General features: G+C 37.3%; 1 protein-coding gene across 3 annotated transcripts in view; it reads right to left on the reverse strand.

Moving 5' to 3' along the window:
- Positions 1-16,356, reverse strand: part of arid4b (AT-rich interaction domain 4B) — a 71,227-nt gene that overhangs the window by 16,614 nt on the left and 38,257 nt on the right. For 2 of the 3 annotated variants that reach the window (XM_012963708.3, XM_004914620.4), the window contains exons 10-17: positions 16,178-16,248; positions 14,962-15,110; positions 14,012-14,084; positions 12,141-12,235; positions 10,530-10,627; positions 9,387-9,612; positions 8,497-8,642; positions 6,715-6,942 (exon numbers count right to left, since the gene is read on the reverse strand). In XM_012963708.3, coding sequence (XP_012819162.2) covers positions 6,715-6,942; positions 8,497-8,642; positions 9,387-9,612; positions 10,530-10,627; positions 12,141-12,235; positions 14,012-14,084; positions 14,962-15,110; positions 16,178-16,248 — 1,086 coding nt within the window. The remainder of the gene's footprint in view (positions 1-6,714; positions 6,943-8,496; positions 8,643-9,386; positions 9,613-10,529; positions 10,628-12,140; positions 12,236-14,011; positions 14,085-14,961; positions 15,111-16,177; positions 16,249-16,356) is intronic. The other variant, XM_002935818.5, reaches the window with a different exon arrangement.

Consider the following 16,356-nt stretch of genomic DNA (forward strand, 5'->3'; position numbering starts at 1 on the left):
AAAATATTCAGTGGAGCCCCATGAGATTTGGATTAATTAGAAATTAAAAGTTCAGCAAAAGGCTTAACAGAAGGGAGGTGGGAAGGGGAGTAATGTGGCACATATTACTAAACCAGTCAACCACCACCCAGATAAGAGTAGACCCATTTAAATGGAGTAAATCAACGATAAAATTCATAGGGATACAAGTCCAAAGCCTTTTGGGAACAGGAATTGATTGTAGCAAACCCTGAGGTAAGGGTCTAGATGGCTTAGAACGCTGACAAACTGCACAAGAGTTGATTTAATTGCCAACATCGTGCCTCAACGTTGGCCACCTGAGCGTTCAAGACAAGTTTTACTTTGACCTGGATGCCTGGATAACCTGGAGTCAAGAGTCTCAGACAAGACAGCTTCACACAGATTTTCTGGAACAAATAGCTTGCCAGTAGGGGTTTGCAGGCAACTCGAGCCTCTGATAGTGAGGCAAAAAGGTCCTGGCTCAGAGCAGCTACAATCACTTTCTTAGAAACAATAGTATCAGGTTTAAGAATTCCTTGAAGGAAACAAAACTTCTGAACAGTGCATCTGCTTTTGTGTTTTTTTGCCCTGGCCCATATGTTAGAACAAAGTTGAAACGAGTAAAAACAAACATTGACCACCTAGCCTATCTAGGGTTTCAATGTTTAGCAGATTCGAAGTATAGTAAATTTTTGTGATCTGTGTACATTGTAACCATATGTTTAGCTCCCTCAAAAACAATGTCTCCATTCCTCAAAAGCCCACTTGATTGCCAGCTTACTCCCTGTTACCAATATAATAATTAGCTTCGGTAGGGGAGAATTTCCTAGAAAAGAAGGCACAAGGATATATTTTACCAGTAACAGGATGACGTCAAGGCAATACTGTTCCAGCCCCAAGCTCAGAAGCACCTATCTCAACAGTAAAAGGAATAGGAGAATCCAGGTGACCAGCAGAGGTAAATGCTTCCTTTAAGAGCTTAAAGGCCCTCACAGCCTCATCAGACCAAATATTCAGATCTGCCCTCTTCCTGGTAAGGGAAGTGATTGGAGCCACCAGGGTAGAAAAATTGACCGTCTATAGTAGTGAACCCCAAGAATCTTTGAATAGCACCTACGGAAAGAGACTGCACCCAGTGTAAAATTGCCTCAACTTTGGCTGGCTCCATCTTAAACCCTTTTTGGGAAATACTATATCCCAATAAATGAACAGAAGACACTTCAGAAATACATTTCTTAAGTTTAGCATACAGTTGATTATATCTAAACCTTCATAATACTTCTTGGACAGGATTATGATGTTCCATTAGATTAGAAGAAAAAATTAGAATATCATCCAAGTACACTACTACATAGCTCCCCAGAAGATCACAGAAGAAATCATAAACAAACTTCTACAAGACTGCTGGAGCATTACATAACCCAAAGGGCATCACTAAGGGGCACATTTACTAATCCACGAACGCTCCAAAAGGCGCCCGAATGCGTTTTTTTCGTAATGATCGGTATTTTTGCGACTTTTTCGCCGCTGTCAAAAAATTTTCCTATTTTCCCCGACTTTTCGTCACCTTACCGAAATCTTCGGATTGAAAGAAAGAACGTTCGTTGCACAACGAACTTTCTTTCGTGCGCAAGTGCACTGATCGAGCCCATGCAGACATGCGCTGAAGGATCAAAGTCAGAAAGGTTTTTCCGGCGTTTACGATCGTTCAATACGAAAAATTTGCGACGAAAAGTCGTGAAAAATACAAAAAAGTTCAGAAATTTTCTTTTCCAATACGAATTTTTGCCGTTCGGGATTTGGATTCGTGGATTAGTAAATGTGCCCCTAAGTATTCATAATACCCATCACAAGTATTAAAGGAGAAAGAAAGGTAAAAACTAAGTAAGCTTTATCAGAAAGGTCTATGTAAATACAGCCATAAGCACTCACAGAAATGCTGCACGGACTTCTCTGAAAAAAAGATTTGTTGTGTCTGTAATTCCTGTGCCAGAGACAGGCAGCTTTCTGTTCTCTGCTCTTTCCTGCTCCCCCCTCCCTCAAGAATGCTAAGAACTCACTCCCCCCCCCCTTAGGAATGTGGATCTGAGCCAATCACCAGGAAGCTGACTCATAGTTTTACTAACTGAGCATGTTCACTTGGGTCTGCATGCCTGTGCAGAAGTCCATTATGGGAACTTTCTTTACACAGCTCAGCGTTTCTTCTTCTTGTTTTGCTTCAGATCATCTGAACAGGTGGAATATGGGGAGACTTAAGAGCACTATTGAGACAACTGAAGGTATGCCTGCAGCTCTTTACTAGCCTTTCCTTCTCCTTTAAAGGCCGTCTTCCATTCGTCACCTTCCCTGATCCGGATCAAATTATATACGCCCCTAAGATCAAGCTTTAACTCTATCAGAGAGTTCTGAAATCAGGGGAAGAGGAAATTTTTGACCTTGATCTTAATTAGACCTCTATAATCAATACATAGCCAAAGACCACCAGTTTACCCCCCGCCCTCCAAGTACCTGTTACCCCTGGTAACCTAATCAATTTGTTGATGAATATCTTTGTAACCACAAAAGGCTTAGGATCATGGGGGTATCAGGACAATTAATGGCATGAAAGGATATTTGCTCAGAATGAGATACTTCAATGGTCATAACAGGATCTTTGGATTTGGAAGACACTAATCCACAGCCTAAAGAACTTCCATCAATGGCCAGAAGTTTGAATTGAGGAATGAGAGGGGGATACCGTCTGTGGACAAAATTTAAAAAATTTCCCAGCTGCCCCAGAATCCAAAACGGCTGCAATCTTAAAGGGGTTGTTTACCTTCAATGTCCAAAATTTATTAACCCACCAACAATGCTCTCAGTGTGTTAGAAAATTCATTTTCTATATTTAAAAAAAAAAAAAAAAAAAAAGGTAAAAGGGCAACTGTAAAAGCTACTTTTAATAATACCGGTTAAATCCGTCCTTCTTCTGTCTGTTCAGTTTTCTGGAGGGATGGGAGTGGCCTATTTTGAACCAGACACACTGAGAACTTCCTACATGCTTACATCATGTCCAGGCTTTACCCTTACTTTTTTCCTATTGAAAGGTAAGTGGTTAAAGGAACAGTAACATCAAAAAATTAAAGTATTTTAAAGTAATTAAAATATAATGTGCTGTTGCTCTGCAAAAAAATTGTGTTTTTGCTAATGAAAAGCTACTATATAAATAAGCTACTGTGTAACCATGGGGGCAGCCATTCAAGCTGGAAAAAAGGAGAAAAGGCACAGGTTACATAGCAGATAACTAGTAGATAAGCCCCATATAATGGGGGTTTATCTGTTATCTGCTAAGTAACCTGTGCTTTTTCTCCTTTGAATGGCTGCCCCCATGGCTACACAGCAGCTTACTTATATAAACTATAGTAGTCTTTCTGAGGCAAACACACCAGTTGTAGCAATGCAGGGCAACAGTACATTATATTGTAATTACTTTTATACACTTTCATTTTTTGGTGTTACTGTTCCTTTAATTTCTTCCTCACAATGGCATAAGCAAAAAGACTCACAGACATAGGAAGCAATGTCAGACTGATAGGAGACACAGCCAATAGGAGTTAAGTTTGCTGCCAATACTATGCGTGTCATCATATAAGGAAGTAAAAAAGCAACTGTGGTGTTTATAGGGGGTCATTGACCCCCTCCAGCACAGGGTCTGTGCAAAGGCTCAGCAAAAAGATGATTCGGAGGTGAATCTCTTCAGCTACACATTTTTTGATAACTATGTATATGGCAAAGATTGTTCTATTAATGTGAACTGTTAGATTTGTGTATGTTGTACAAAGGTGAACAACCCTTTTAATACTACCCCCTCCCCAGACCTGTTTAAGTTTTGCAGTTTCCTTGCGTTTTTGGACAGTTACTGTGAAAATGACCTTAACCCCCACAATACAAACATAACCCACTGGTACACCTATGGGCCTTTTCTTCAGTGTACAAATGGGTAGAGCCCAACTACATGGGTTTCACTGGTGAAGTGGACTATCATCACGTATGGAGTTTGACACCAGGGAAACAGCGTGGGGTGAAGAAGTAGTGGTCCTCTCTTGATGCCTCTCCCTGAGCCTATTGATTTGAATGGCAAGGTGCATTAAGGCATCAAGAGAGGTTTGTACAGGAAAATTAATAAAGCTATCCTTTATTTGTTAAATCGTTAATCGTTCCAGCCCATCTCTACTGCCTAGCGGCGGACCTCTGTACAATCTTCCTCGACCATCCTTCTACCCTGCTGAAGGTTATGAATGGCTAACTCGGCAGAGGCAGAGTTGTCAGGATCACCATAGAAAGTTGCTACGGCTTCGAAAAAAGCCTTTAGAGAGGTGAGCTGGGTCAGTAAAAGGTAGGCTAAAATCCCAAACCTGAGGGTTACCCTGAAGTAGGGTGATAGGAAATTTACCGTGGACCCTGGGAAAGTAAAGGGGGTAAAAAAAAAAAATTTACATGCCTCCCAGAAGGTAAAAAAAAAATGTAATTCGATCCTCACTGAATTTTTTATGGAAAGGGTTTTTAAGTTCTACAGAGGGAACTTTCACGAGTGTTGTTAGCAGATTACCCACAGGGAGAGGAGTGGGGATGGAAGCAGCTGGTTGTTTCTGAATGGCAACCAGCCTTGCAGTCAGTCCCTGAAGACATTGGACAATTCTTGCTTTGCCTCTTGTTACTCAAGACGCTGGGGAAGACTAGTTAATTGCTTCAGAAAAATGGCTTAAGAAGCAGCATTTTCAGTGTCCATATCTGGCCCAACGCAATGTCGTGCACAGTATCCCAAACCCAGACAAAATGCCAAGATTCTGGTCTGAGATCCCTCTTTCACTTTGGGAGGAGCCCTCCGCTACTTGAGTGCCACCAGGACTTAATATGAGAAAACTACAGCAGGAGTTCTGAGCAAGCGAGGAAACCAGAGAGTGTCACAGAAGAAAGGGGCAGAGTGTAGAGCAAAGTCTCAGAAAACAGGCCGAGGTCAAAACTGAACTAGCAAGGAAGTACAAAATCAGGATCCGAAAGTGTAGGCAAAATGGTCAGTTCAGGCAGCAAACATCAAAGTCTAAGATCAGGCAGAGGTCAGAACACAGGAATAGCAATCAGGAGCTTTACCAGACAGAACGTTGGGCAGTGAAAATTGTACAAGAAGGCCTCTAAATATTTAAATTTTGCACCAAAGCAATGATGTCATTGTGTGGCAACAGGTCCGTATATAAATAAAGAGGCGCCAGAAGATCACAGGATGCGCAACAGAAGATCCAGAGGACAGCGGCAGGTGTCCCCAGCACCTAACTTTGACACCAATTTTGTTGATTAATGATGATCAAAAAATTTTAAAAAATGAAGCAATCCTTCCAAAATGAACAGGATACATTCTGTATTCTGTGGGGTCTATGAATCAAATGCTCATTCCCAAAGAAGTCCAGACAGCCTAACAGATAGACAATCTTGCTACTTAATAATTATACAATAAGAAAATTCCAGTTACCAGGCTTTAACAAATCCTATCTTAATTAACAGCATACAATAGGTTTCCTATGAGGTTTGTCATAAAATGTTTCTAGAATATCATTATTTATTTTTATAGTACCAACAATTAACCATATTGTAAAAAGAACTTGTAACTTACAACAATATAGAAGTGATATAGCCTATGTGGACTATACAAGTGGAAATGGTATGCCCATGAGAGTGAAAATATGATTCTCCAACTTTCAAACCAGTAAAACCAGTTAATAAAAAATAATATCAAGACATCACTCTTTAGTGAAAAAAGCCACAAAGACTTATTAAAGTGACAGTATACACACCTTTTCCACATGAGCTCAATGAATAGGGCTTGTCCTGAACATATTTTTTGATACTTATTTAATTAAGAAATATCTATGGTTTCTGTTATTTCTGGCACAAAAAAAAAAAGAATACAATGCCAGTTTAACTTTAGCACTTCCATTACTTTAGACTTGTTTCTCCACACAGTCCACTTTGTCCCTGCACTAACCTAGTTTGAGATAAATTCCACATAAAACCCCAACCAAGGGTTTCACCCAAAACTAGCCTCCAACAACCATAACATTGCTGACAATTCGTGTGGGCTGATGCTTACTACTGAAATTTTGTCCAAGCGGTAAGCCATTATTTATACTGGTCTCTGTCCAACAGGTACACTTCAACTTGATTGGTAGACAGGTTGCTAGGTAGGTTTAAACTGGTCTTTAAGACTGCAAAAAAAAAAATCCTATCAGGCTCTCTCATTTGTCATAAAGGCATTATGTGTCCTTCACATACCACCTTAAGCACAACTATAAGTTTTTCAAATTAAAAAAAAAAAGAAAAGAAAAACAAACACACATTTCCTTCTCTAAATAACCAGGTTATACATACAGTGTACAAATACAAAGATTATATACTGTGGTTAGAGTGGTTCTTCTCCATCTCAAAACCAAATCCAAACATCTACTACAATGCAAAAACAACATGAAAGCTTGATCTCTACCAAAGCACACACGCACACAACAGCCTACCCTATTACATTTAACCAAACCAAAATCATCTATACAGTTTTCTCATGCCAAAGCCAGCACACATTTAATTAAATAAATTTAAAAACCTGCCATCCAGAGTATCCAACTGATAAGAGGTCGTTTGCAAACTGATTTCAGACCAGCATTTTTTAATCACCAGCTGAAACTGAGTTACCTCACATTCCATCCGCAGTAATGCACCAAGTAAAGGACCTCTCCACCTTCAACATCAGAATCTTTAACACTAGCTTCATATAATTTTTGATTTTTCCCTCGTCCATACCGCACTTGGACTTTCATGCCCGATGGGTAGCTTTCAAACTCTTCTCCCTCTGCGCTGTCTTCATTCTCAGTCTCCATGTGCTGGTTCTCGTCAAGTTCTTCTTCCTTCTTGATTTCAGCCCTTAAAAAGTAAATAAATAAAAAGATTACATACATACTGTTACAACATTTTCACAAGATTAATTATGTAAAATATAAAGCAGATCTATAGTTCTTGTTTAAAATGGTATTAAAGTGGTAGTTCACCTTTTAATTAAGGTATAACTTAGGATGTAACAATACATTTTTATTCTCTTATTTTTTTTTTTACAAGTTTTGAATTTTCTCTTCCTCTTCTCAGCTTTCAAATGGGGATCACTACCCCTGCAGTCATACTTATTGCTCTGTGAGATTACAATTTACTTGTTATTACTACTTTTTATTACTTTCTGGTCAGGCCCACTTCTATTCATATATTACTCTCTGAAACCACTGCCTAAACCATAGGAACCAGAAAACACCTAAAATGGAAAGCAGCTGATGAAAAATCTAAATAATTAAAAATCCACAAAAAAATGAATGCATAACATTGTTGCCAAGAACATGATAAGCCCTTCCTTTCATTCTAACTTTTTTTATTTATTTGTCCTTTTATTTATTCCCAGCAGTATCCCTAGTTTTTGAAAAACCTTTGCGGATTACATACTGTTTCTTCAAAAAAAAAATGTTTAACACAAGGTGCCTAAGGAAATCAAAATCATAGTAAAGTTAGTTCAGGACTCTGATGTGACAACTATGTGGTTAGGGAAAATACATATGCCACATTTATTGCTAAATAGAAATAGGAGGATCTTGGAGGTCTGTTAAATATATAGGACAGGCAGGGTGAATTTCTTAAGTTGAATGTGCACAGTGAAAATGGGAAAGCAAGAGCAAATGCATTAAGCAGGACTCAAAGATACATTAACCCAAAAGCACACCATATAATAGAGGACTGTTTACAGCATATGGATAGAGCACTTTGGCCTGTTTAATGCACGTCTGTGCAACTACTTATAGTCTGTCTGGGAATTAATTATTTTGTGCCCTCACACACCCTGTCAAATGGAGCACAATGTAAGAAACATAACGCAAATGAACACAAAGGTGGCTGCACAGCACTAGTGGTTAGTCTGTATTTCTGGAAGCTGGCATACTGGTTGCTGTGCTATCTTTATGTATAAAGAATTTTCCAAAGACTTTAAGGAACTATAATCCCCTAGTCTAGTGGGCTAATGCAATGAAAAGTTTGAAGAATGAACCTCTAAAAACAATGGAACATCAGTGTTTTTCTCAGCAAGAAGAAAATAATTGTGCTTGCTAATTGTTTATCCCTGGTTCTCTCGATGGCCCATGATGCCCCTGTCCAACACCGTCTTTAAAGCACTATATAATATGTTGATACTATATAATGAATTATTTAATAAAATATATACTAAATATATTCAATAAGCAGGTAACCTGTGCATCACAGATGAACCTTCAGAACCTGAAGTATAAATTACCTAATACTTTGTTCAGATTACAGGAATGCACCACATTCCATTTCTTGGAGATCATTAGCCATAAAATGTACATATTCTGGATGTATAATTTGCTAACCTAACCATATGCCTTTACAAGCAAACTCATCATTAAATGCACTTAAAAAACTTACTCTGTTTTTTCCTTGTCAGTTATTATCGTCTCTTCAATTTTTGGTGTGATTTCTTCCAGTATTGTCTCTTGATTTACTGCAATATGTTCTTCAACTTCTTTCACTTTGCTTTCACTACATAAATGAACTCCAATAAATTCTTTCACCTAATACATAAATAACCAATTAATTTTTGTGCACATTTAAGTAAAAGTGTTAATTATTTCATTGATATTTCATTATAATGGGAACACTATTATTCTGAATTGTATAAAACAAGTGATTAAATGGGATATCAACCCCAAAACCTTTTTTCACCAAAATAATGAACAAAAATGTAGTTTTTTCAATAATTACACAACAGCATTATTTGTTATAGTTATTTGTATACATAATTAGAGCTAAAAACATAGCTGTCTGTCACTTTCATTTCTCTGGTGCCGACCTTTAAAGCAAGGTCACAAAAGCCAGCTGGTTAAAGGGGAACTGTAATTTGATAATTGCTTCATACATAATGTTTATAACTACATCAAAAGTTTCTGCACAAAATAGCAAGTTCTAGTTAATATTAATATTAATTAAATGTCAAATACAGCAGATAAAAGCTGCTTGTGAGACACTTACTATAAACATCTTTTTTTCTACTTCTTGTTCCAGTTTGTTTATTATGTAAACTTTTACACCAAAGTGGATCAGTGAGTAGAAGTGGCAGACCTACTGAAGCACTTGCGTTTGTTTGCCTTAAGAGCAATTATTTTCATTTTTTTTTTCATCAAAAAGGCAAGGAAAAAAACATGCAGCTGTCATGCACAGAAGCTGTGTACTGGTATCCATATACAGGATTGCCGGTCTTCCTGTTTTTGTTTTTGGATATAATTTTCCCCCAAAATCAGTTCATTTCAGCTACTTACTGTGGAATGTTTAATTTCATTTATGTTCACTTCATTATTAATGGTTTCGTGTTTTGTATCAAATTCCTCTTTAACAGTTTCCCCCTGTGATTCAGATTCCTGCTTTACAGAAACTTTATTTTCATGAACACCCTCTTTACATACTTTCTGTGCAATTTTTATAGGCAGTTCCATGTGAAAAGAAATGTTAGCTGAGGTGCAGTATTCTTCAAAGCCATACAAATACCTAAACAAAAAAATATGGATTTTATCATTTAGAATAAAAATATTACTTACAAACAGTACTTCAAACACATTGTGCATATATCAAATATAATGAACATCTTGTGGGGGTACGTAATAAATGACACTACGTTTGCCCAGGTACAGTAACATGCAGCAACTAATCAGTAAATTAGTTTACAGCAATGGTTGTTGATTGCTATGGGTTACTACACCAAGGCAAACTTAGTGCCTCTTATTAGATATGGAGTTTGAAACCTAAAATGTATTTTTTTAGCTTTAGTGTGGTGACCTAAATGTTATACTATGGCAAGTCATTTTTGGGAGACTTGTCAGCCAAAGTATACATTTTTGCAACTATGAGTGCTCTATCTGATGAAAACTTTGAATCTAACAGTACAAAAGATTCTAGCGAAAACAAAGCTTTTGTCTTCTTTAATAACCCTTTATGTGTCGTACAATGTGCAATCTTCATTGCAGACACGAAGTACCAAGGTGTTAGCGCTGAAGATTCTATGTCCACAAGTTCCACTTTGATCTATGCAATGCTGTGTGTGTTAGCAGTAAAACATGGCATATATATCTTTCCTTAAGGATGATAGCACGCAGGAAGATTTGTAGCCCACATTCAAATCTGTACTACTGCAGTCGACAAATCTTACAAAAACGACTTGCCGTTGTATAATATTAAGGTTGCGAAAGTAAAACATAACTCACAGCTATCCAGCTAAATCATGGAAAACTGCCTCCATTTCCCGCGATTAAGCCAAATTGCTGCAAGCAATATGTTTTACTTTCCAAGACCTCAATGTTATACCATGGCAAGTCATTTTGTCACTTTTACTAATGAAATGTTTTTTCTTAATCATGTAGTAGTTTAAAAAAAAAAAAAAAAAAAATTCAATACAAATACAGACATACTTCCTGTAAGCGCACTTGACATTATATCCAGCTGCTGAATTAAGAATTGGAATTCCAAGATCTTGGTAAACTTGCTTCCATATTGCGCCACTGTCAATCTTGAATTACAAAAGCGGAGGGAAGTGTATTTTAATAGTTTTGTAGCATACACAGCTTTTAATACTTTAGCTTTTCATTACTGGAGTATAATTAAAAAATCAAGCCAAAGATGTAAAGTATGTTTTATTAAAAAGTTTCATATGGGCTTTATAAATGTCTTTAAAGGAGAAGGAAAGTCAAATTGAAAGATTTACAGAGATACACTTACTAGAACTACATGCTTGTTTCATTGAACGGCGCCGCCATCTTTAAAATGGCCGCCGCCGGCTTCTAGGTTCACCGTGCCTCTCCCCCCTGTCAGCACTGGCCCCACTGCTTGTTTCCCCTCCCGTGCCTCTCCCCCTGTCAGCACCGGCCCCACTGCTCATTTCCCCTCCCGTGCCTCTCCCCCTGTCAGCACCGGCCCCACTGCTCGTTTCCCCTCCCGTGCCTCTCCCCCTGTCAGCACCGCCCCCACCGCTCGTTTCCCCTCCCGTGCCTCTCCCCCTGCCAGCACCACCGCTTGTGTCCCCTTATGCCTGTGTGTCTCATGCTGCTGCTGCAAACGCTAGGGGGAGCTTCCTGTTTCTGCGCATGCGCCACCTCAGTTCTAAGTCCTCAAGTCAGGGGAAGAGCGTTGCATTATGGGAATCTTCTCTACCCTGCTCAGCGTTTTTTCTAAGTGTTTGGCTTCAGATCTTCTGAATGGGAGAAATATGGGGAGACTTAAGGGCACTATTGAGACAACTGAAGGTATGCCTGCATTTTGAGATTAACTCTTTACTAGCCTTTCCTTCTCCTTTAAGATTCTAAGAGATATTTTGCAGGTATGGGATCCTATACCCATAAAGCAGTTATCCAGAAAGTTCTGAATTACAGGAAAGCTATCTCCCACAGTCTCCATTATAAGCAAATAATTCTGATTTTTAAAAATGATTTCCCTTTTCACCGTAATAATAAAACAGTACCTTGTAACTGATCCCAAATAAGATACAATGAGTCCTTACTGGAAGCAAAACAATCCTATTAGGTTTATTTAATATTTAAACAATCTTTTACTATGGAGATTTAAATTATGGAAAGTTCCCTTAGCTGGACAACCCCAGGATAATGGGTCCCATACCTGTACTGAGAAATTCTGGTTTCAGAAAATACTACATTATTTGCATATCCAGAATCACGAATATACAGGGAAACTTTATGAAATGATGAAGTTGATATCATCACTACTTGTCATAGACCACTTTCCAATGACATGGAAACAACTGGAAAGCTCAGCAAAGGTGATCATGAGCAATCCCTAACTGAACAGGAATGAAAAGTAGCTGCAGACGAAGACTGGCGTTTTGACACCCTCAGTTTTCTCTGGGAATTCAGAATGCTTTGTGTGCCACTGTAATGTTTTTAATAAATAAATTTAAAAAGCATAGAGCAAAGCTACTATACACACATCTATAGTTTTAACAGCAGTAAATCAAAATATAATATATTGCAAAAGGTTAACTGAAAAAGACCATTTCTTAATTGACTTACATTATTAAATCCTCCCAGTTTATGGACAAGTCGAAACAATTTAAAAAGATTTAAATTTCTGTATCCAAGCACAGGTCTCTTGTTAATCGGAGTTCCTAGATAAATGATAACAAGAAAACAACTACAAAATGATTCTTGCATACTGTTAAAATTGATGTCAGCTAAACATTTTAAGAGAAAAATATATTTAAAAAATTACAGTTGATTAATAATATATCTTCACCTTTATGTGTTGATTTATTTACACCTCCACTATGTAAACTGGGCGTGAGTGCAACCAGTGACGGGCTAGGAGGTACTTGCGACAAAGGCAAGTACCTCTTGTCCTGGCTCCCATCCGCCTGCTTGGCGCCACCACACCAGCAGCCTACCTGGTAGCATCCCAATCCCCTAAGTTGCGCACTACTCTCAACCACTCCTGCTTACCTATTTCTGAACTTACAGCAAGCCAAAGTGGACAGAAGTGGTAAAGCAAAGCAACATTTACAATCAACAATGGAGATGTCTCTCAGACAAGTGGTGAAATGTTTTCAAGAAAAAAACAGAAAAGTCCAGTTGTTTTTAGACTTAATTCTACTATATACTGTATATCATGACTTGGATGAATGAGAATCTTCATAGAGCTCCTGAGGTGTTTTTTCTCCACTAGAGGTCAGTGGCAGCTAAAATGCCCCCTTACCATGCCATATAATATTAAATAAAAAGCTTACTGAGTGATGCAAGTCGAGCAGTAAAAGGTGGTCCTCCCCCTGTCACCGCTCAATGTGCATTATCCATGATGCTTTTCATTTGATACTATTAGAAGCTGTATCATGTAGATTTTAACCACTTTTGGTTTTGCCCGACAGCAGCAGCAGTTGAAACTTTATGGTAATCACACATGTGGAATTTTGTCATCATTTGAAATCACACTCCCCACAGATGACAAAACACCTGAAAATACCTTTGCATGGTACCTTCCCTGTGCCATATGAATCAAGTAGTTGTGCAAAAATGCAGAAGAAGCCATTTTCAGATATTCAGTAAGGTGCCAGGAAAAGGCATTTTCTGCCATTTTGTCTCTTGTGGAAAGTGTGCTTTACCAGAGGTAACAAAATGCCCTGTGTGTGCTTATTCTTAAAGTGAATAGGAAGCAGCATGGGCAGTTTTGGACAGATTTAGGCAGATTCTCCAACTGCTTGAGCTGCTGGCCCAACACAGTGCAGTGATAGCAGCTTCAAAAATGGAGCTCCCAGAAGTTTAAGCAGCTGAATTGTTTAGGAGAGGTGGGGGTAAACTGCCCATTGTTTTGTTAAAAGGCTAAGCAAATCTGCCTCTGTTTCTATAATATTGGGGTAAGGGGGTTTGACATCACTCCATCTTTCAGTGCAGCATTAGAGAGGCTAAAGCCTAGACAAGGTGGAGGGTTTTTGGAAAAAAAAAAATTGATTGTCTCATTTCAGATTTTATTATGAAATATTTTAAGATGATTTGCTCGTATGAAAAAAATGGCTTTCAGTACATGATTCTGCTTGAGGAACACTAATGGATACTTTTTGGGGGAAAAAAACAGTTTCCCCATCACTTTAAGGAGCATTGTTTGATACTTGGTAAATTTGCCCCAAATTGTTTAAAAGTACTTGTGATCTTGTAATCGCCAGCTTGAGATGCTGTGTCAATTAAGTTTTTTGTTTTTTTAATATACTTTGGGGTGAGTACCTATCCCCTTTTTTGGCAAGTATAATGTATGGCTCCCTTTGCCCAGGGTTGGGTGTTGGTGCACCTGGATCATGTTTTACTTTTTGGTGAGTTACTGTAGTTTTTCAACTAATTTACTGTGAGTTACTATATTTTCATTTGATCTATAGTAGGAGGGGGAAGGAGAATCATACCTCGGTCTTCCATAAATTTGTATAGTTGTTGAAGAAAGTTCTCCCTTTCTCCTGGAAACGGTTCGATTTCCTCCTGAATTTTAAAACAATGTTTTATGTTAATTTCTGAGCATCAATATGAACGTTCTAAATTTAAATTCTAAAAAAAAAATATTTTACAATCCTACAATGACACCAGTTTTGCAATTTATTATTTAAAATATTAGCTTTTCTTGGATAAAACTGTTAATGTGTTTTGCTGCATTCTACTGCAACATTTTATTTCAATAGTATTTTTGTATCTTTCATGTTATTTAAAAGCCAAACCTGACTGTGTTACACCACCCAATCTTAGCCCATCATATAGAAGTGGTCATTCCATTATGCCAAGCTATGTAAATCATAGCACATTTGTAAATTTGCAAGAAAGAGCTAAATCAATATCTTCATAAATGGGGATTAGTTTCATTTGGAGATTAGTTTTCTCAACAAATACATAGAGTTTGAAAACCCGCTCAATGCAGGTTTAGGTATATACCTAAAAACACATTTGCTAAAAGTTAACACAATAAGCAGGAAGTTGTGTTGGCATTACATTCTGTCAATTGTTTTAATTTAATAAAATGCTATTTTTTGCCATTATAAATCACTAATTGGAAAGGTAGGCTGTCTTTGGTAATTTAAAGGTAAGATACCTCTTTAGTTATTTAGTTAATCATCTAAGGATGCCAAGAAATCAACATTATTTAAATCTTAAAAAAAATTAGACACTATAGCACAATAATAGTACTTACAGATTAGGAAGAAGAAACACATAGAAACCAGTTTGCAATTTCTTACATTACAAATGCTTGGCTAGGTTTTCTAAGAATCTGACATCAGTAAAGATTTTTTTTTTTACTAAACCACCTAATTTTCAGAGAAATATAAAAAGGTAGCAAATGGGCACTTTTTTTTTTTTTTTAACTTACCTCTTCTTCACTAGTGTTATCATCATCATTATCTTTATTCTGTTCCTCATCCTCTTCTGTTTCACTACTTGAGCTCTCTTCCTTTACTTCCGTTACCCAGTTAGCAGGAATAGTTTTAGTTTTACAGAATTCCAGGGCTTGGTCTAGTGCTTTGAAAAACAATTATGGAATGTTTGATACTACTCAAAGTTTCCACACTTAATTACGTAATACTGAAAAAAGATTGTTGCTAAACTGCAAATAGTGCTGTTACCCACAAATGCTGTCTAGAGACAGTACAGTAATGATCAATGTCTTCAAAGGAAGAAAGCAAATAATTCAAAAACAGAAAAATAATTCAAAATCTATAAAAAATAAATGAAAAACAATTGCAAAGTTTCTAGGAATAGGCCATTTTATAACATACTAAAAGTTAACTTAAAGGTGAACCACCCCTTTAAAATAAACATCTGATCTACTCATTTTATTGATCTCTTTAAAGAGATAATTTGAAAGTTGCATGCAAAGTATGGTTGAAACTGGAACATATGAACTACACAATTTTCATGCCAACTTAAAAAACAAAATTCTGCTGCATTTATTGTGCTTGGTGCAAATGAACACTTCAACATAGTTACAGTACTCAATGTTGCAATGTTACAATTTGCTTGTAAACTAAAGGGATTTTGTTAAAAATGGATCAGATATGGACACCTGAACTTAGTTGGAACTTGTAATTTTACAAATTACATTTTCCATTCTACTCTGTAAGCTATTATTAAGCATAGCTTAATGGGTGACTAACAGCCTGAAACATTTATTTGTAATATCTGTTATGGATATGCATTACCTGCTACAGGATTGTGGTGCCTTTGGGGTGGTACAGAAGACCCTAAAAATGTACAGAATTGTCCAGAAATACCAACATCCACTATTCTAGGAAACAGTTGCAGATGTGCCAAAAACCCATCATTTTTTATTAGTAATGAGAATAGTTGTGGTGCCTAGTCGTGCTTTGCCACATTATGTCTGAAAAAATACCACATGTGCCCAGCCAGCAGTGTCATCCAGAAAAGTACTGTCCTCTAATAGGGGGCTACCATCCCTTCAAATGTTTAAAAGTTAAACAGTATAAACACTAAACTGATTACATTTCTAGACTGATGCCTCAAATGGTTCTTACTAATAAAGGAATAGATCATAAACTTCAAAACAAGAAACATTTAAAAAAACCTACCTTGCTTAAAAATATCATTCTTTGTGGAAATATCATTAATGTCGCGAATTTCCTTACGTGGCACAGAAGCACTGTGAAATACATAAGTTTTAGCATTTCTAGCCTTCTTTAAAAACATTGAAACTCAGAAATCTGTATCAACACAGTGTTTTACCACCCCATAGCATTAAAGATCTATA

Source organism: Xenopus tropicalis, chromosome 5 (genome assembly GCF_000004195.4).
Source record: "Xenopus tropicalis strain Nigerian chromosome 5, UCB_Xtro_10.0, whole genome shotgun sequence".
NCBI lineage: Eukaryota > Metazoa > Chordata > Amphibia > Anura > Pipidae > Xenopus > Xenopus tropicalis.